This window comes from Oncorhynchus mykiss, chromosome 18 (assembly GCF_057628025.1).
Source record: "Oncorhynchus mykiss isolate SJ-2025 chromosome 18, ASM5762802v1, whole genome shotgun sequence".
Classification (NCBI taxonomy): domain Eukaryota; kingdom Metazoa; phylum Chordata; class Actinopteri; order Salmoniformes; family Salmonidae; genus Oncorhynchus; species Oncorhynchus mykiss.
The window spans coordinates 14,150,001-14,170,331 of NC_143039.1; the positions used below are offsets into that span (position 1 = coordinate 14,150,001).

The 20,331-nt window shown below is 45.8% G+C and overlaps 2 protein-coding genes across 14 annotated transcripts in view; both read right to left on the reverse strand.

Annotated features, from left to right (window-relative positions):
• LOC110496972 (lysosomal cholesterol signaling protein) overlaps positions 1-6,446 on the reverse strand; it is a 27,848-nt gene extending 21,402 nt beyond the window's left edge. For 4 of the 9 annotated variants that reach the window (XR_016488272.1, XM_090207213.1, XM_090207218.1 and 1 more), the window contains exons 1-3: positions 5,094-6,446; positions 3,211-3,389; positions 700-920 (exon numbers count right to left, since the gene is read on the reverse strand). Coding sequence is in view for 8 of the 9 variants with exons in the window: in XM_090207213.1 (XP_090063339.1) it covers positions 700-920; positions 3,211-3,389; positions 5,094-5,511 (818 nt within the window). In the remaining variant the exon portion in view is untranslated. The remainder of the gene's footprint in view (positions 1-699; positions 921-3,210; positions 3,390-5,093) is intronic. The other 5 variants (XM_090207214.1, XM_090207219.1, XM_090207216.1 and 2 more) reach the window with 4 other exon arrangements.
• Positions 6,447-6,790: 344 nt separating this feature from the next.
• Positions 6,791-20,331, reverse strand: part of wipf1b (WAS/WASL interacting protein family, member 1b) — a 31,810-nt gene continuing 18,269 nt past the window's right edge. For all 5 annotated transcript variants that reach the window (XM_036951541.2, XM_036951540.2, XM_036951542.2 and 2 more), the window contains 7 exons: positions 15,956-16,050; positions 15,267-15,396; positions 14,925-15,080; positions 9,928-10,704; positions 9,430-9,630; positions 9,116-9,229; positions 6,791-8,889 (listed from right to left, as the gene is read on the reverse strand). In XM_036951541.2, coding sequence (XP_036807436.2) covers positions 8,837-8,889; positions 9,116-9,229; positions 9,430-9,630; positions 9,928-10,704; positions 14,925-15,080; positions 15,267-15,396; positions 15,956-16,009 — 1,485 coding nt within the window. In that variant the 5' untranslated portion in view covers positions 16,010-16,050 and the 3' untranslated portion in view covers positions 6,791-8,836. The remainder of the gene's footprint in view (positions 8,890-9,115; positions 9,230-9,429; positions 9,631-9,927; positions 10,705-14,924; positions 15,081-15,266; positions 15,397-15,955; positions 16,051-20,331) is intronic.

Consider the following 20,331-nt stretch of genomic DNA (forward strand, 5'->3'; position numbering starts at 1 on the left):
GTACCACTAAGACAGAACCACTAGGACAGTACCACTAGGACAGGACAGTACCACTAGGACAGGACAGAACCACTAGGACAGGACAGAACCACTAGGACAGTACAGTACCACTAGGACAGTACCACTAAGACAGAACCACTAGGACAGTACCACTAGGACAGGACAGTACCACTAGGACAGGACAGAACCACTAGGACAGGACAGAACCACTAGGACAGTACAGAACCACTAGGACAGTACCACTAGGACAGTACCACTAGGACAGTACAGAACCACTAGGACAGTACCACTAGGACAGTACAGCACCACTAGGACAGTACCACTAGGACAGTACAGAACCACTAGGCCAGTACCACTAGGACAGTACCACTAGGACAGTACAGAACCACTAGGACAGTACCACTAGGACAGTACCACTAGGACAGTACCACTAGGACAGGACAGTACCACTAGGACAGTACAGGACCACTAGGACAGGACCACTAGGACAGTACCACTAGGACAGTACAGTACCACTAGGACAGGACCACTAGGACAGGACCACTAGGACAGTACCACTAGGACAGGACCACTAGGACAGTACAGGACCCTATTTACGACTGTAGTTATGCAGTTGTCAGCACCCTATCCAGCCATTCCCACAGGGTAGGTTGATAACGACTTGAAGGAATGTCAGTTCTTGACATTTCTGTAACTCACAGTTTGGCAGTGATGAGCAGGATAAGGGCTACTCCAGTAGACCTGGTGAGTTTGCCCACCTGTCCCACCATAGATAGTCCCAGGTAGAAGAGAGCTGCTCCTCCGAAGGAGTTGGCCAGGCCATCCACAAACTCCTCCATCACAGCAGGGATCCTCTGGCCCAGGGCAAAGTGGGACACGATCCCGACCACCACCATGAACACTATCGGGTTCTTCAGTACCTATAAAATAGATTTGAATAAAAGTGGGACACAATGTCCACCAGCCACCACCGTATGGACGAACACTTTACTGTCCACAAAAATGGACACCATGTTAACCCAACCCCCTAAGATGCATCCTGACACCATGTTTTAACCCAACCCCCTAAGACACACCCTGACACCATGTTTACCCTGACACCATGTTTTAACCCAACCCCCTAAGACACACCCTGATACCATGTTTTAACCCAACCCCCTAAGACACACCCTGACACCATGTTTTAACCCAACCCCCTAAGACACACCCTGACACCATGTTTTAACCAACCCCCTAAGACACACCCTGACACCATGTTTTAACCCAACCCCCTAAGACACATCCTGACACCATGTTTTAACCCAACCCCCTAAGACGCACCCTGACACCATGTTTTAACCCAACCCCCTAAGACACACCCTGACACCATGTTTACCCTGACACCATGTTTTAACCCAACCCCCTAAGACACACCCTGACACCATGTTTTAACCCAACCCCCTAAGACACACCCTGACACCATGTTTTAACCCAACCCCCTAAGACACACCCTGACACCATGTTTTAACCAAACCCCCTAAGACACACCCTGACACCATGTTTTAACCCAACCCCCTAAGACACACCCTGACACCATGTTTTAACCAACCCCCTAAGACACACCCTGACACCATGTTTTAACCCAACCCCCTAAGACACATCCTGACACCATGTTTTAACCCAACCCCCTAAGACACATCCTGACACCCTGTTTTAACCCAACCCCCTAAGACGCACCCTGACACCATGTTTTAACCCAACCCCCTAAGACACACCCTGACACCATGTTTACCCTGACACCATGTTTTAACCCAACCCCCTAAGACACACCCTGACACCATGTTTTAACCCAACCCCCTAAGACACACCCTGACACCATGTTTTAACCCAACCCCCTAAGACACATCCTGACACCCTGTTTTAACCCAACCCCCTAAGACGCACCCTGACACCATGTTTTAACCCAACCCCCTAAGACACACCCTGACACCATGTTTACCCTGACACCATGTTTTAACCCAACCCCCTAAGACACACCCTGACACCATGTTTTAACCCAACCCCCTAAGACACACCCTGACACCATGTTTTAACCCAACCCCCTAAGACACACCCTGACACCATGTTTTAACCCAACCCCCTAAGACACACCCTGACACCATGTTTTAACCCAACCCCCTAAGACACACCCTGACACCATGTTTTAACCCAACCCCCTAAGACACACCCTGACACCATGTTTTAACCCAACCCCCTAAGACACATCCTGACACCATGTTTTAACCCAACCTCCTAAGACACATCCTGACACCATGTTTTAACCCAACCCCCTAAGACACACCCTGACACCATGTTTTAACCCAACCCCCTAAGACACACCATGTTTTAACCCAACCCCCTAAGACACATCCTGACACCATGTTTTAACCCAACCCCCTAAGACACACCATGTTTTAACCCAACCCCCTAAGACACATCCTGACACCATGTTTTAACCCAACCCCCTAAGACACACCCTGACACCATGTTTTAACCCAACCCCCTAAGACACATCCTGACACCATGTTTTAACCCAACCCCCTAAGACACACCCTGACACCATGTTTTAACCCAACCTCCTAAGACACACCCTGACACCATGTTTTAACCCAACCCCCTAAGATGCATCCTGACACCATGTTTTAACCCAACCCCCTAAGATGCATCCTGACACCATGTTTTAACCCAACCCCCTAAGATGCATCCTGACACCATGTTTTAACCCAACCCCTTAAGACACACCCTGACACCATGTTTTAACCCAACCCCTTAAGACACACCCTGACACCATGTTTTAACCCAACCCCCTAAGACACATCCTGACACCATGTTTTAACCCAACCCCCTAAGACACACCCTGACACCATGTTTTAACCCAACCCCCTAAGACACACCCTGACACCATGTTTTAACCCAACCCCCTAAGACACATCCTGACACCATGTTTTCTAGCCTGTATTATTCACTGTGATATTAAGATGTTTTTCCATTCTTATCACAGCTAGCAGATACACAGATCCTTTCACTCTAATTTCTTTGTTACAAAATCCTACGTATTTACTACTTTTATTAAATATGTTCCTAGTCCAATAAAGAATAAAGCACCATTTAATGTAATTTGCAAAAAAAAAAACTATTGACTATTGATTAAAAAAAAAATATTGATCACAGAAGAAAGCAAGATGAAATGACCTGCAGCAGCACCACACTGACGATCTGCAACTTGCCCTGCTGTCTCTCTGGGTGGTCCTTCCACTTCTGGACCTCACAGAAGGCAAATCCTATGGGATTGAGGAACATCAGGGAGACAGGAGCCACCAGGTAGATGTACTGCAGGTATTCTGGATGTGTGTTCCTGTACAGGGCGTCCACTGCAGGGACGGGGGATGGCAGATGTTATTGTATGGTTTCCAAACCACTCCTCAGGGACTCCCAGATGTTCCAACAAATACAGTGCATTCAGAAAGTATTCAGACCCCTTGACTTTTCCCACATTTTGTTACGTTACAGCCTTATTCTAAAATGGATTCAATAAAATGTTTTCCTCATCAATCTACACACAATACCCCATAATGACATCACAATACCCCATAATGACATCACAATACCCCATAATGACATCACAATACCCCATAATGACATCACAATACCCCATGACATCACAATACCCCATAATGACATCACAATACCCCATAATGACATCACAATCACAATACCCCATGACATCACAATACCCCATAATGACATCACAATACCCCATAATGACATCACAATACCCCATAATGACATCACAATACCCCATGACATCACAATACCCCATAATGACAAAGCGAAAAGAGGTTTTGAGAAGTGTTTGCAAATGTATTAAAAATAAACAGAAATAACTTATTTACATAAGTATTCAGACCCTTTGCTATTAGACTATAAATTGAGCTCAGGTGCATCCTGTTTCCATTGATCATCTTTGAGCTGTTTCTACAACTTGGAAAGGCACACACCTGACTATATGAAGGTCCCAGTTGACACTGCATGTCAGAGCAAAAACCAAGCGTCACGTCTGGAAGAAACCTGGCACCATCCCTACGGTGAAGCATGGTGGTGGCAGCATCATGTCTGGAAGAAACCTGGCACCATCCCTACGGTGAAGCATGGTGGTGGCAGCATCATGTCTGGAGGAAACCTGGCACCATCCCTACGGTGAAGCATGGTGGTGTCAGCATCATGTCTGGAGGAAACCTGGCACCATCCCTACGGTGAAGCATGGTGGTGTCAGCATCATGTCTGGAGGAAACCTGGCACCATCCCTACGGTGAAGCGTGGTGGTGTCAGCATCATGTAGTGGGGATGTTTTTCAGCAGCAGGGACTGGGAGATGAGTTAGGATCGAGGGAAAGATGAACGGAGCAAAGCACAGAGAGATCCTTAATGAAAACCTGCTCCAGAGCACTCATGACCTCAGACTGGGGCGAAGGTTCACCTTCCAACAGGACAACGACCCTAAGCACACAGCCAAGACAACGCAGGTGTGGCTTAGGGAAAAGTCTCTGAATGTCCTTGAGTGGCCCAGCCAGAGACTGGACTTGAACCCGATCTAACATCTCTGGAGAGACCTGAAAATAGCTGAGCTGTGATGCTCCCCATCCAACCTGACAGAGCTTGAGAGGATCTGCAGAGATGAATGGGAGAATCTCCCCAAGCTTGTAGCGTCATACCCAAGAAGACTCGAGGCTGTAATCGCTGCCAAAGGTGCTTCAACAAAGAACTGAGTAAAGAGTCTGAATACTTATGGAAATGTGATATATTTTTTAAATAACTGTGCAAAAATGTCTAAACCTGTTTTTGCTTTGTCATTATGGGGTATTGTGTGTAGATTGATGACGGAAAAAACGATGTAATCAATTTTAGAATTAGGCTGTAAAGTAACAACGTGGAAAAGGTCAAGGGGTCTGAATACTTTCAGAATGCACTGTGTGTGGAACGGCTGGGACTGTTTTGAGAAAGAGGTTGAACTTTCCAAAGGAAAATAAACTGGCCCTATTGTACTACGATCACATTCCAAAAGACAACTATCCTCACCAATGGGATACCCCAGGGCGAAGTCGTTGCTCTGCGTAGCGAAGATGGAGTAGAGTCCTGCCTTGCTGTACCTGCTTTCCGGACTGGCCACGGCTAGCGTCAGAACACACACCAGGACGAACACCGACACCTTGGCTATCAGGATACTCCACAGGAACGACCAGATCACGTTATTAAAGTTCAACAGAACCATGTTCTTGAAGAGCAGCGCCGGGAGGGCGAATTTAGACACAAAGTTCCCTAATCCTTTAGCTTGACAGGAGGTGATTATGTCTGTCCTACCGGCGATGTATCCACACAGGATGATCCCAAAACACTCCAGGAGAGCCGGGAAGAGCTTGTCGATAGACATGGCTTGGGTGGAGGAGAGGGGATTGTGGGATATGTTCTTGCCATGGATGGCTACGTAGGTATCCATGGTTGTTTTGTGGTTGTATGAGCACTAAATTACTTCACCGATGGGAATATGTTCGATATCGGAGTACAGAACAGTCACGCTGGGCACCAGTTCAGGCTAATACATCCGCAATGCCCTTGTTGAAACAATAATCGGTGAGTTGTAGTAGGATAAGTCATACACTTTTTGGGTTGTCAGAAAAACATATGTAATACCAAGGACCAAGAGTTTCCTGAACAAGTGACAAGTCTAGGAAAAACTCCTGGCCCTACCAAGGAGAGGGTGAATCTGTTGTTGTCAAAAAGAACCAAAACAAAGCTATTTACGAGGAGTGCAGTGCTGATGACATGCATACCACAGATAATGCATTATAGCCTACTCCCAACTGTGCATTGAAACTGCTTTCAAAACTAGTTATGGGGGATTTCAGCATGTAAGGAGTTAACCGGTTATAAGTGTAACTCGTGATGTCTTAAACGATGCCAATTATTGGATTTGGCGCTAGGTACTGTAGCGAGCTAAAGTTAGCATGCTATTCGTTGATAGTAACAGTTACATCTAACGTCAGTTAGCTCGCGTGCTAAAAACATATTGCGAAAATACAACAAGATAAAGGCGTCATACCTTGCACATCTGGTGACGAGATATTGCATATTTAACACGCGATTGTCATTTTTTTTTTATAATCAAAATGTAGCTATATAAACGTTAGTCTAACTCTTCCTATCTACTGCTGTTGACAGCTAGCTAACGGTAGTACAAACGCCTTGCTATTATCATTTGGCGTAAAGCTATTCGGGATCCTTGGCACGTCACGACATTGACGTTGCCCCAATTGAAGTTGACATGTAAAATGGTAAGGGTTAAGGTTAGAGTAAAGGTTATGTCCCAAGGATCCCTGATAGCACTAACAATTCTCATTTGTGGCCTTTCGTGCCATTGTTCATCAACGCCCTAAATTATGAGTGACAAACCAGGCATCCAATTGTCGCCAAAGTGTGTTGTTTCGAGGAGCTATACTCGGCTTTGATTGGGTGGGAAAGCGACCGCACTCTGACGTTGGTAAGGGTCTCTATAATGTGAGTTAAGACCTGTCAATAAATCAATACATTTAGGTCAATAAATCAACGAATTAGCTAAGACTAGACACCTTTAAAATAGATACAAACCTAGAATACTCCACTCGCTGCATATCCCCCTAAAAAAAAATGGATTCGATTCTAAAATAGTGTAGTTTGAGAGTGTTAGTGAAGCAACTAACTTCATTTTATATTGTACGGAGAACACAAGAAGTCTCAACTCCAACTTTATTTGCTTTATTTAGAAAATCCATTTGGAAATAGTTTGCTTTGTTCTACATTAAAAAGCATCAGGAAGAAAATACACTCAAAAAGGCAGAAACAAAAGCAAAAATAATAATCATATATAAGTTCCCTTGAAGCCAAAGTGCATAAAGCACTCTGCAGTACCATTGTAAATTTCATAGGGAACTAATCTCCCGTGGGCAGTTTCTGCGTGTAGCTGACCCAACTACGCTGTATTTGACTTCTGGGTTAACAGAGATAACTAGGGAACTAATCTCCCGTGGGCAGTTTCTGCGTGTAGCTGACCCAACTACGCTATATTTGACTTCTGGGTTAACAGAGATAACTAGGGAACTAATCTCCCGTGGGCAGTTTCTGCGTGTAGCTGACCCAACTACGCTATATTTGACTTCTGGGTTAACAGAGATAACTAGGGAACTAATCTCCCGTGGGCAGTTTCTGCGTGTAGCTGACCCAACTACGCTATATTTGACTTCTGGGTTAACAGAGATAACTAGGGAACTAATCTCCCGTGGGCAGTTTCTGCGTGTAGCTGACCCAACTAAGCTGTATTTGACTTCTGGGTTAACAGAGATAACTAGGGAACTAATCTCCCGTGGGCAGTTTCTGCGTGTAGCTGACCCAACTACGCTGTATTTGACTTCTGGGTTAACAGAGATAACTAGGGAACAAGAGACAGAATACATTCTGAAAGAAGACTGAAAGAAAAATGTCCCCATGAGGACCGTCATTCATTATGTCTGTCACCTGAGGAGGAACTAACACACAACTTTACTGGTCCTCTTTTTAAAACGTTCCATTTCTGCTGGATGTTTCTGTCTGTTTGGTCCTAGGTAGTCTCCAATGCAAGTTGTATCTGAGACACCGCCTCTGTGGGAAGAGACTACGTCCTAGTGCAGCCGATTGTCTTTGGTCAAACACACGTGCTCCTGCCATTCACCCCCATTCTCTATTCAGAAATGCATATTATCGTCTTTACAGAACAGAGAAAACAATGAGGCCAAACATAGCACTTTTCTCTCACACATCAGCCTACAGCCAGCATATTTTGATCCATATTCACATCCTCCTTGCATACATTAAACACTTGCAAATTTTAGGAGCAAAGCTCATTCATATCATAACTTCAGGATCATGTATGTAACATTTTAATACATTTGAATGATTTACTTTCATAGGTCAAATATTAGATTGTCTCTCTGCACGTGGTTCTGAGACAAGCTTGATGTTAATATCAAGTAGCGGAGACGTCCCAGAGCTGTAGTACAGAAGCAGAAGATAATACTGTAACTGTGTAGAAGAAAAATAGTCAAATAGATAACTTTAGAAAATAAAAACAAATAATCCTTCCCGACAACTCAAATCATACAAAATTAAACTAACAACTGTCATGAGTGACGTTCTTTTTTCTTTCAAGACATAAAGAAAAACATTCAATTTTCACCTAAAGTTCAATCAACGCATACTGTAACACACAAGCGTCCATTTTGTCTCTACCGTGTAGAAACAAAGGTCAAGACATGGCCGTGAACTGCACATGAACTGTATGGAGAAGTACCCTTCGATGGTTAGAATAATGTAACTGATATGCTATAGTTTGGTTGCTCTTTGGCGAAGACAGGCACAGCATCCGACACGACTGTTTCCTTCAAATCTCATAAAGATCCTTCATAACAATCCGGATTTGAAAACAAAAAAGGCACAGTGAAAAATGAAAACAAAAGTATACAGTTTCAACACTACATAGTGGAGCAAAACCAAATGCATAGCCTATAAAACGAGCCTCTGTTGCGACTTTGGTTGGTTTGGAGTGCTGTTCGTTAAATGAGAATATTCTGTCAACTCCAGGCAGAAACACATGGTTGCGTGAGTCCCACTGCAAATATGGTCCTTCCATGGAGGTGCTATATAAGCCTCATGGACAGAGGCAGTGGAAGTGACATACTTACATCCATGTACTCTGAGGGAGAGGAGGGGAGGGAAGGGAGGGAGGGAGAGGAGACATCCCAAAAACGAGCGCTTCACCTGGGGATAGGGGGTAGTGGGGGGGCACCCCTGGACTTTTTATCTGAACCTGGACAGGAAAGAGGAAAATAAGTTGGACATGTCAAGCAGGCTGTCAAGGACAGGAAGATACTCTGAAGGTTGGAAACTTTCAGGAGGAAACAGATTTGGGACAAATCAATACATATAGAAGACACTTGATTTAGCGTTGCTATTTTTTAAAGCACAGCGCAAGAATTTCAAAGTATTTGACGTGCATTTGACCCAGGTCTGGGAGGAAAGCCCTTGGTTCCTACCTCTGCCGTCAGTCTTGGACAACTTGCTGGGGTATGTCTTCTGACAGGACACGTAAGGCTCTGGGACAGGGAGGTCTGAGACAGGGTGGAACTGGAACCGGGCCTCCCACTCATCTGACAGAGAGAGAAACACAACTCTCAGCTAGGTCAATTAAAGACCTATATGGGTTCAAACCCGGGTCTTCTCTGCACCACAAAACTGTTAGCCCACTGAGCTGAAGCCAAGTCATTAGCAATGGGAGCTAAGGGCACATCAGGGAGTAAGGTCTCAAGCAGGATTACTCATCATATGAATTCCTTCTGTTTACACTCACCAATGTGTTGGTGATGGGAGTTCTGGAAGCCGTTGCCCATGGGGGGAGGAGGGCCTCCTATTCCCGGTCGGTCTGGTGGGAGCGGGGGCCGTTGTCCCCCACGGGGGGGCTCTGCTCCCGGGCGGTTAGGAGGTGGGGGGACAGGAGATGACCTTATACTGCCTCCACGTGGACCTGAGGAGGGAGGGGGAGGGAGCGGGCCTGGTGGGAGAAGAGGTTACACCACAGAGTTCAATACAACACTAGTTCTATATAATAGCATCGCTATAGGTCACATCATATCATCACTATAGGTCACATCATATCATCGCTATAGGTCACATCATAGCTACAAACTACATTCCATCCAGTCTCAAAACACATACACGGTGTACTGATGTCTGACCAAACTGACCACAGAAAGGTTAACTATCTTTCTAGTTGCTAAGCTAACCCAAAAAGAGACAGTGGTCATCATTATATGACTTGAAGGGAGGCTGAAGGAAGCAGCATCCTTACCCGTCCGTCCTGGGGGGTTTTTACCCAGAGGGGGCGGCCTCTCACTGGGAGGGGGTGGCAGTGGTCCTGACCGGCCAGGTGGCGGCGCCGGCGAGTTGAGTGAAATGTTCCTCTGTGGTAGTCTGGGGGTGTGTTCGTCTCCTCCCGCAGGCGTTGGGGGCAACAGTGGAGGGCCCGGTCTGCCAGGAGGGAGAGGGGGAGCTCCACCACCGCCGATGGAGGGCCGAGAGGAAGACGAGCTGGGGGGCTTGGAGTTGAAAGATGGTGGCGGTGGTCCATCTTTGGATATAGAGGACCGGTGGCCCCCCAGGGGTGGGGGCCAGGGGTCCTCTGAGGGTCTGCCAGGGTGGGGGGCTGGGGGTAGAGGGGGACGTCCACTACTGGGAACCGGAGGGGCCCCAAAGGAGGGTTTTGGCCCAGACGGGGCCCCTATAGGGCCAGGGGGAGGGGGCAAGCCTTGGTGTCTGCCTGCAAGGTTGGGGGGTGGAGGTGCTGGGGCTGAGCTGGGGATCCGGGCTCCTCCTGGAACAGGTGGGGTCCCTCGGCTCTGGAAGTTCTGGTTGGGCCGTGGGGTGTTGGGGATTGGGGGAGGGGGTCCGCCAGGGGTCTCTGGTCGCGGGGGGCCTGCCCGTCCCCTGGGGAGGTCGGGGGCGCTGCTCCGGGGAAAGGCTGGGGCCCCTGAGAACCGTGGAGGGCCAGCGGAGGGGCCCCCACCACCAAACGGTCTGGGGCCTGAGGAACGGCCTCCTGGAGGTACCATGGGGGGCCTAGGGCCTCCTGTGGAAGCATAAGGGTTTCAAACATCACACACTTTGTCTAACATAATTTTGTCTTACATGGGGCTATGGTTAAAAACAACCAACCAACTAGTGCCCTCTATGCATTACATAAATATATGTAGCCCATGTCACCTAGAGGCTGGTGTGACTGTGAGACCAGGGGAGAATTGGGGTATAAGTTAGCGAGCCGCAACTCTCGATTAGCGAGCCAGTGTTTCTGCCATGGACGACGCACGTGGGCTGTGCTTGTGGCAAGTTGTCAAACGTTTGGTCAGCAACTTTTGTTTATTTTGTGTCCCTTATTAGGTTGTTTTTTTGGTTTGTCTCGTCCGCAAATGAGCTGCTATTCGGGCAAAAGATTTGGGATTGCCCCTAGCAAGCGGACTAGTTTAATATTCTTCGTTATATGTTTGTTTATATGTTCCGTCACCCTTTCTGCAGAGTCCTCCGGGGCAGGCTGGTTTTAGAAGGGAACTATTGGGTTAGAGAGCAAAGGCAAGTCGTATGAATTTACATGCGTGTTTTTGCATACTAATATCACCAGTGTGTCATCATCTTAAAAAGAGAGTGTTTAGACACCAGTGTTATCTTACAAAGAGTGTTTAGTCACCACTGTTATCTTACAAAGAGTGTTTGGTCACCAGTGTTATCTTACAAAGAGTGTTTGGTCACCAGTGTTATCTTACAAAGAGTGTTTAGTCACCAGTGTTATCTTACCAAAGAGTGTTTAGTCACCAGTGTTATCTTACAAAGAGTGTTTAGTCACCAGTGTTATCTTACAAAGAGTGTTTGGTCACCAGTGTTATCTTACAAAGAGTGTTTGGTCACCAGTGTTATCTTACCAAAGAGTGTTTGGTCACCAGTGTTATCTTACAAAGAGTGTTTGGTCACCAGTGTTATCTTACAAAGAGTGTTTGGTCACCAGTGTTATCTTACAAAGAGTGTTTAGTCACCAGTGTTATCTTACAAAGAGTGTTTAGTCACCAGTGTTATCTTACAAAGAGTGTTTGGTCACCAGTGTTATCTTACAAAGAGTGTTTGGTCACCAGTGTTATCTTACAAAGAGTGTTTAGTCACCAGTGTTATCTTACAAAGAGTGTTTAGTCACCAGTGTTATCTTACAAAGAGTGTTTGGTCACCAGTGTTATCTTACCAAAGAGTGTTTAGTCACCAGTGTTATCTTACAAAGAGTGTTTGGTCACCAGTGTTATCTTACCAAAGAGTGTGAATATACTTAATGTAAAGTGTTTACATGCAAGGCATTACTTCTTGCCCTGCTGCTATCTATCCATAATGTATGTCTTCTATACCAGGGGTTCCCAAACTCCTTCACTCGTCCAGCACTGGGGAACTTCACTCCCCAAGGTCTGCAACACTAAGATGACGAGAGCAACTGATGATGCACTACCTCATTTTGAAATTGTGCCTTGTGCATTCCCACGATTACAACTTTCAAGAGTACATTTAAGGTTGGACTGAGTTACTTTTTTGGGGGGGGGGGGGGGGGGGACACACCCCTGCCGACCCCCTCCGAGCCAGTGTGTCTCTGGGGTCATGCATTGTATTATTGTTTTGTTATGTAATAAACCTTGGCACTTTGGTCAACTCTGACAGACCTGTAATTGACTTGTCTTGAGGACCTCCCCTCGTGTAGAACAAGGTGGCGCAGTACAGTTTACATATGGCAGCAACACATTACACTTGTTCAAGATAGTTATCATGGCTTATCTCAAACACCGCTTACAAACCATATTAATACAACCTCTAGAGGCTGCTGTAGTGCATTGTAATCTCTAGAGGCTGCTGCAGTACATTGTAACCTCTAGAGGCTGCTGTAGTGCATTGTAATCTCTAGAGGATGCTGCAGTACATTGTAATCTCTAGAGGATGCTGCAGTACATTGTAATCTCTAGAGGATGCTGCAGTACATTGTAATCTCTAGAGGCTGCTGCAGTACATTGTAATCTCTAGAGGATGCTGCAGTACATTGTAGCCTCTAGAGGCTGATGCAGTACATTGTAATCTCTAGAGGATGCTGCAGTACATTGTAATCTCTAGAGGCTGCTGCAGTACATTGTAGCCTCTAGAGGCTGCTGCAGTACATTGTAACCTCTAGAGGCTGATGCAGTACATTGTAACCTCTAGAGGATGCTGCAGTACATTGTAGCCTCTAGAGGCTGATGCAGTACATTGTAATCTCTAGAGGATGCTGCAGTACATTGTAACCTCTAGAGGATGCTGCAGTACATTGTAATCTCTAGAGGCTGCTGCAGTACATTGTAGCCTCTAGAGGCTGCTGCAGTACATTGTAACCTCTAGAGGCTGCTGCAGTACATTGTAGCCTCTAGAGGCTGCTGCAGTACATTGTAACCTCTAGAGACTGCTGCAGTACATTGTAACCTCTAGAGGCTGCTGCAGTACATTGTAGCCTCTAGAGGCTGCTGCAGTACATTGTAACCTCTAGAGGCTGCTGCAGTACATTGTAGCCTCTAGAGGCTGCTGCAGTACATTGTAACCTCTAGAGGCTGCTGCAGTACATTGTAACCTCTAGAGGCTGCTGCAGTACATTGTAGCCTCTAGAGGCTGCTGCAGTACATTGTAACCTCTAGAGGCTGCTGCAGTACATTGTAACCTCTAGAGGCTGCTGCAGTACATTGTAACCTCTAGAGGATGCTGCAGTACATTGTAACCTCTAGAGGCTGCTGCAGTACATTGTAACCTCTAGAGGCTGCTGCAGTACATTGTAACCTCTAGAGGCTGCTGCAGTACATTGTATCCTCTAGAGGCTGCTGCAGTACATTGTATCCTCTAGAGGCTGCTGCAGTACATTGTATCCTCTAGAGGCTGCTGCAGTACATTGTAACCTCTAGAGGCTGCTGCAGTACATTGTAACCTCTAGAGGCTGCTGCAGTACATTGTAATCTCTAGAGGCTGCTGCAGTACATTGTAATCTCTAGAGGCTGCTGCAGTACATTGTATCCTCTAGAGGATGCTGCAGTACATTGTAACCTCTAGAGGCTGCTGCAGTACATTGTAATCTCTAGAGGCTGCTGCAGTACATTGTAATCTCTAGAGGCTGCTGCAGTACATTGTAATCTCTAGAGGCTGCTGCAGTACATTGTAATCTCTAGAGGCTGCTGCAGTACATTGTATCCTCTAGAGGCTGCTGCAGTACATTGTAATCTCTAGAGGCTGCTGCAGTACATTGTAATCTCTAGAGGCTGCTGCAGTACATTGTAATCTCTAGAGGCTGCTGCAGTACATTGTAATCTCTAGAGGCTGCTGCAGTACATTGTAATCTCTAGAGGCTGCTGCAGTACATTGTAATCTCTAGAGGCTGCTGCAGTACATTGTATCCTCTAGAGGCTGCTGCAGTACATTGTAACCTCTAGAGGCTGCTGCAGTACATTGTAATCTCTAGAGGCTGCTGCAGTACATTGTAATCTCTAGAGGCTGCTGCAGTACATTGTAATCTCTAGAGGCTGCTGCAGTACATTGTAATCTCTAGAGGCTGCTGCAGTACATTGTAATCTCTAGAGGCTGCTGCAGTACATTGTAACCTCTAGAGGCTGCTGCAGTACATTGTAACCTCGAGGCTGCTGCAGTACATTGTAATCTCTAGAGGCTGCTGCAGTACATTGTAATCTCTAGAGGCTGCTGCAGTACATTGTAACCTCGAGGCTGCTGCAGTACATTGTAATCTCTAGAGGCTGCTGCAGTACATTGTAACCTCGAGGCTGCTGCAGTACATTGTAACCTCTAGAGGCTGCTGCAGTACATTGTAATCTCTAGAGGCTGCTGCAGTACATTGTAACCTCTAGAGGCTGCTGCAGTACATTGTCATCTCTAGAGGCTGATGCAGTACATTGTAACCTCTAGAGGCTGCTGCAGTACATTGTAACCTCTAGAGGCTGCTGCAGTACATTGTAACCTCTAGAGGCTGCTGCAGTACATTGTATCCTCTAGAGGCTGATGCAGTACATTGTAACCTCTAGAGGCTGCTGCAGTACATTGTAATCTCTAGAGGCTGCTGCAGTACATTGTAACCTCTAGAGGCTGCTGCAGTACATTGTAATCTCTAGAGGCTGCTGCAGTACATTGTAACCTCTAGAGGCTGCTGCAGTACATTGTAACCTCTAGAGGCTGCTGCAGTACATTGTAACCTCTAGAGGCTGCTGCAGTACATTGTAACCTCTTATTATAAACATGGATCATTACCGTTACTGTTCCCTCCTGAGGACCGAAGCTTGGGCATGCCTCCTGCAAAGAGACCTCCTAGTACTGGTCCTCCTCCTCCGCCGCCGCCGCCACCTCCTCCTCCTCCTCCTCCTCCTCCTCCGCCACCTCCTCCTCCTCCTCCTCCACCTTTGGGTTCTGTGAAGAAAGGTATTCAATCTCTTTTCCTCCGGCACAAGGCCATAGCCTTTGAAATCTAATTATCTGCAGAAGGCCTTTTGTAGGTTTCAAGTAGCTTCCGTATGTCCTAATGGTTAGACTGAGGAGGAGTACATTCTGAGTAAAGCCTTGAGAATACACAGCATCAGAGAACCCTTTACTCACTGTCAATGACGGGTTGACTCCTGTCATTGGTCACGGCCTTCTTCAGGCGAGCACCTTTTCCGATATCAGACAGTAAGGCGTTTCTTCCTTGTGCTTCGTTCTTGCTGAGTGATGGCTTCTGTGTATTTGCCTGCGAATGTTGACAACATAAAACACAAACAAAGGAGCCAGTTAAGTCCTATAGGAAATTATATAGTATTACCTAGGACGACAACTTCCACAATCACATTGCCATGCTGGAAACGCTTCCTTTCACTACCACAAGGTGGCGCTATTGAACAAGGTCAAAACTGCACTGACCTAAGAAATTTCCCTGCAATCACTCATGACAGAAGGGGTTGAGAGGTTATCTGACAGAAGGGGGTTGAGAGGTTATCTGACAGAAGGGGGTTGAGAGGTTATCTGACAGAAGGGGGTTGAGAGGTTATCTGACAGAAGGGGGTTGAGAGGTTATCTGACAGAAGGGGGTTGAGAGGTTATCTGACAGAAGGTGATGAGAAGTTATCTGACAGAAGGTGATCTGACAGAAGGTGATGAGAGGTTATCTGACAGAAGGTGATGAGAGGTTATCTGACAGAAGGTGATGCTGTCTTCGTCTAAGATTACATCTAAATTGAATGAATGTTCCATCGTCATGTTAACTCATATCAGTAGTTTCAATATAACTAGGACGTCTTTGGCGTGCTTACCACAGCGAAGGTTGGGGGTGGGGGAGGGGCAGGGGGTGGCGGGGGAGGAGGCATCTTATCTCTCTCTCTTCAGTTATTCTTCTACAGCTTCACCCCTGATGGAGAGAATACACACAATCCATTCAATACTTCCTAAATATCCACACAAACAGTAGGCTTACAGATGCTATACACATAACCAGGCTGGACCACAACAAACCTTCAGAGACATGGGAACACACACACACACACACACACACACACACACACACACACACACCTCTCCAACTGGGTACAGACGTCAGTTCAACATCTGGTTGAGTTGTCAACTAACATGAATTCAACGTGAAATGTCACCATGTCATTGGATTAAGGTTAAAAGTTTGGTGAAAAAAAATATGAAATTCCCTGAAGTTGATGACTTCTTACAAATCTAAACAGTTTTCCACTTTGATTCAATGTCATCACAATATATATTAATGACATGGAAACAATGTTGATTCAACCAGTTTTTACCCAGTGGGCTTTCACCACAGTCCTTAAAGCAAGCTGTGCGACTGCAGACACATAATATTGTCTTTGCACAGAAATAACAGGATGTATTGAAATAACTTGCAAAGTACATGAGCTATAAAACCACAAGGGAAACAATCACATTGATCCAGAAATACTTCCTGGTACAGCAGACAGATGACAACCATCATCCAATCTAGGGATGTCCCCGGCTAAACAAAATCTTGGTCGACTGAAAGTCGTCTGTTCTTTTGATTGGTCAACATTTTTTAAACGTGTATTTTTCCATACATACAGTAGAAGTCGGAAGTTTACATACACTTAGGTTGAAGTCACTAAAACTTGTTTACCAACCACTCCACAAATTTCTTGTGAACAAACTATAGTTTTGCCAAGTCGGTTAGGACATCTACTTTGTGCATGGCACAAGTAATTTTTTCAACAATTGTTTACAGACAGATTATTTCATTATTTTGCGCAAGGGATAAGAAGTAATCAGGTAGGCCTATTTTATGACGTTTCCACTGGATCAGAGCATGACATTTTTCCCCCTTTTATGCTGAGTGGTAATCGAAAGAGAGCTGGGAATATTTTTCAAACAGGCTAGGTGCGCGTCCTTACTCAAGATTGACAGGAGCACTCCAAACAAAAGACAATGAATAAATTGACAACTCGTAAATGGTGTACAAGTGTAGCCTAGGTTGAACACTCTACAAACAATGTGTCCACTCCTACAATGACAAGACAGCAGTAATAATATATTGAATGCATTACCGTAACCAAACAAACATTGTAGATTAAAAATGATGGGAATTAACGGTAGGCGAAATGTACTACTGGTGATAGTGGTGTGCTATCCCCTCCGCAATGGACTAGTCCACTCAGACAGACAATGGACTAGTCCACTTAGACAGACAATGGACTAGTCCACTCAGACAGACAATGGACTAGTCCACTCAGACAGACAATGGACTAGTCCACTCAGACAGACAATGGACTAGTCCACTCAGACAGACAATGGACTAGTCCACTCAGACAGACAATGGACTAGTCCACTCAGACAGACAATGGACTAGTCCACCCAGACAGGCAATGGACTAGTCCACCCAGACAGGCAATGGACTAGTCCACCTAGACAGGCAATGGACTAGTCCACCCACAGAGACAATGGACTAGTCCACCCACAGAGACAATGGACTAGTCCACCCAGACAGGCAATGGATTAGTCCACTCAAACAGGTGTAAATCAGACAGGTGTCTTGTGTTGCTATAAAAAATATATATATATTTTATAAATATAAACGCAACATGTAAAGTGTTGGTCCCATGTTTCATGAGGTGAAATAAAAAAAATCCCAGAAATGGTCTATTTGCACAAAAAAAAATGTCTAATTTTTCTCTCAATTTTTGTGTGCAAATGTGTTTACATGCCGTGTTAGTGAGCATTTATCCTTTACGAAGATAATCCATCCACCTGAAAGGTGTGGCATATCAAGAAGCTGATTAAACAGCATGATCATTACACAGGTGCACCTTGTGCTGGGGGACAATAAAATGCCACTTTAAAAATGGTGCAGTTTTTGGGTCTGACGAATATTTCTGTCTGTAATAAAACTACATTTTTGGGGGAAACTCATTCTTATTGGCTTTGCCATTCGTAATAGACTAGCCCAGTCCATATACATGTGATTTGCATTAGTTACCAGTCAACGAGAGCGAGAGAGGTGACAGTTTCAGCTGCAGAGGCCTCTATCTTCCTGTCAATGTGGTCAACAGGAAGACCTGACACGAAAGAGACCCAACCCACAGCCATCCTGTCTCTACATCCCCTCTCTCTCCATCTCTCTAAAGCAGCACCCTTCTATCTCATAAAATCTCTCTACATCCCCCTCTCTCTACTAAAGTATCTCTCAGCCCACCTCTTGATGACTTCAACACCCTCTGATAGGAACAGAGAGCAGAAGTGGAGGCCCATCTCTCCTCTCCAGCTCTCTGTAAGCCAGCGGGACACTGCGGTAGTCAGAACAGCTGACCCTGTCCTTGAGATAACAACATGATACCAACACCTGTCCTCTAAACCACTGCATTCCAGTGTTCCATTCCAGTGTTCCATTCCAGTGTTCCATTCCAGTGTTCCATTCCAGTGATGGTTGGGATGCTGAAACTGTCCTACCCAGAGACACTTGACCCTCAGCTGGATCAGTTTGACATTGTTGTTTCAGGGTTGGGGGAAGATGCCATCTAGCACAATGTTCAGTCAATAAAGGAAGGATATGAGGAGTCTGAAAAGTATTTCATGAACTGAAAATTACCCATATTAGTTTCAATGACGATTTTGAAACTGACAACATGGCTATATGGAGAAGTGTTCAACAACAAGACCTCTGCAGACTTTACGTTGGATTCAGTCTTTTACAATTATCACGTCACACTGTGTGATGTTAACTAATTAAAATCTTAATGTCAACCTGGCCAGATTGTCAGATTTGCTTCTGTCGTCATATTCTGCGATTGGCTTGAGAGGCGACATCAGCAGACCTGGGCTACATTAACCACAGTGGTGGGTTTGATCTGCACCTGTATCAGCACCAGCAGACCTGGGCTACATTAACCACAGTGGTGTGTTTGATCTACACCTGTATCAGCACCAGCAGACCTGGGCTACATTAACCACAGTGGTGTGTTTGATCTGCACCTGTATCAGCACCAGCAGACCTGGGCTACATTAACCACAGTGGTGGGTTTGATCTACACCTGTATCAGCACCAGCAGACCTGGACTACATTAACCACAGTGGTGGGTTTGATCTGCACCTGTATCAGCACCAGCAGACCTGGGCTACATTAACCACAGTGGTGGGTTTGATCTACACCTGTATCAGCACCAGCAGACCTGGGCTACATTAACCACAGTGGTGTGTTTGATCTACACCTGTATCAGCACCAGCAGACCTGGGCTACATTAACCACAGTGGTGGGTTTGATCTACACCTGTATCAGCACCAGCAGACCTGGGCTACATTAACCACAGTGGTGTGTTTGATCTACACCTGTATCAGCACCAGCAGACCTGGGCTACATTAACCACAGTGGTGTGTTTGATCTACACCTGTATCAGCACCAGCAGACCTGGGCTACATTAACCACAGTGGTGTGTTTGATCTACACCTGTATCAGCACCAGCAGACCTGGGCTACATTAACCACAGTGGTGGGTTTGATCTACACCTGTATCAGCACCAGCAGACCTGGGCTACATTAACCACAGTGGTGGGTTTGATCTGCACCTGTATCAGCACCAGCAGACCTGGGCTACATTAACCACAGTGGTGGGTTTGATCTACACCTGTATCAGCACCAGCAGACCTGGGCTACATTAACCACAGTGGTGGGTTTGATCTACACCTGTATCAGCACCAGCAGACCTGGGCTACATTAACCACAGTGGTGGGTTTGATCTGCACCTGTATCAGCACCAGCAGACCTGGGCTACATTAACCACAGCGGTGGGTTTGATCTACACCTGTATCAGCACCAGCAGTGCTAGCCTCACTCTATGCTTATGAGTGAATGAAATGACTTCGGAAAAACTGAAAGTATGCATCGAGGTCAAAAAAACGTATATAATATATAATAATAAAACGTATATATAATATATATATATATTTTTATTTATTTTTTATTTCACCTTTATCAATCACCGGGACCGTCTCTTAACACAAGCCACACTACACAATAAAGGCCCAAAACACCTGACACTGACAGAACTTTGTCGGAGCCTACAACTGCACATAGTGGTACTGAACCAGCAGGCCTCAACCCTGTCACACTGAACGAGCCAAGACGTAGTGGTACTGAACCAGCAGGCCTCGACCCTGTCACACTG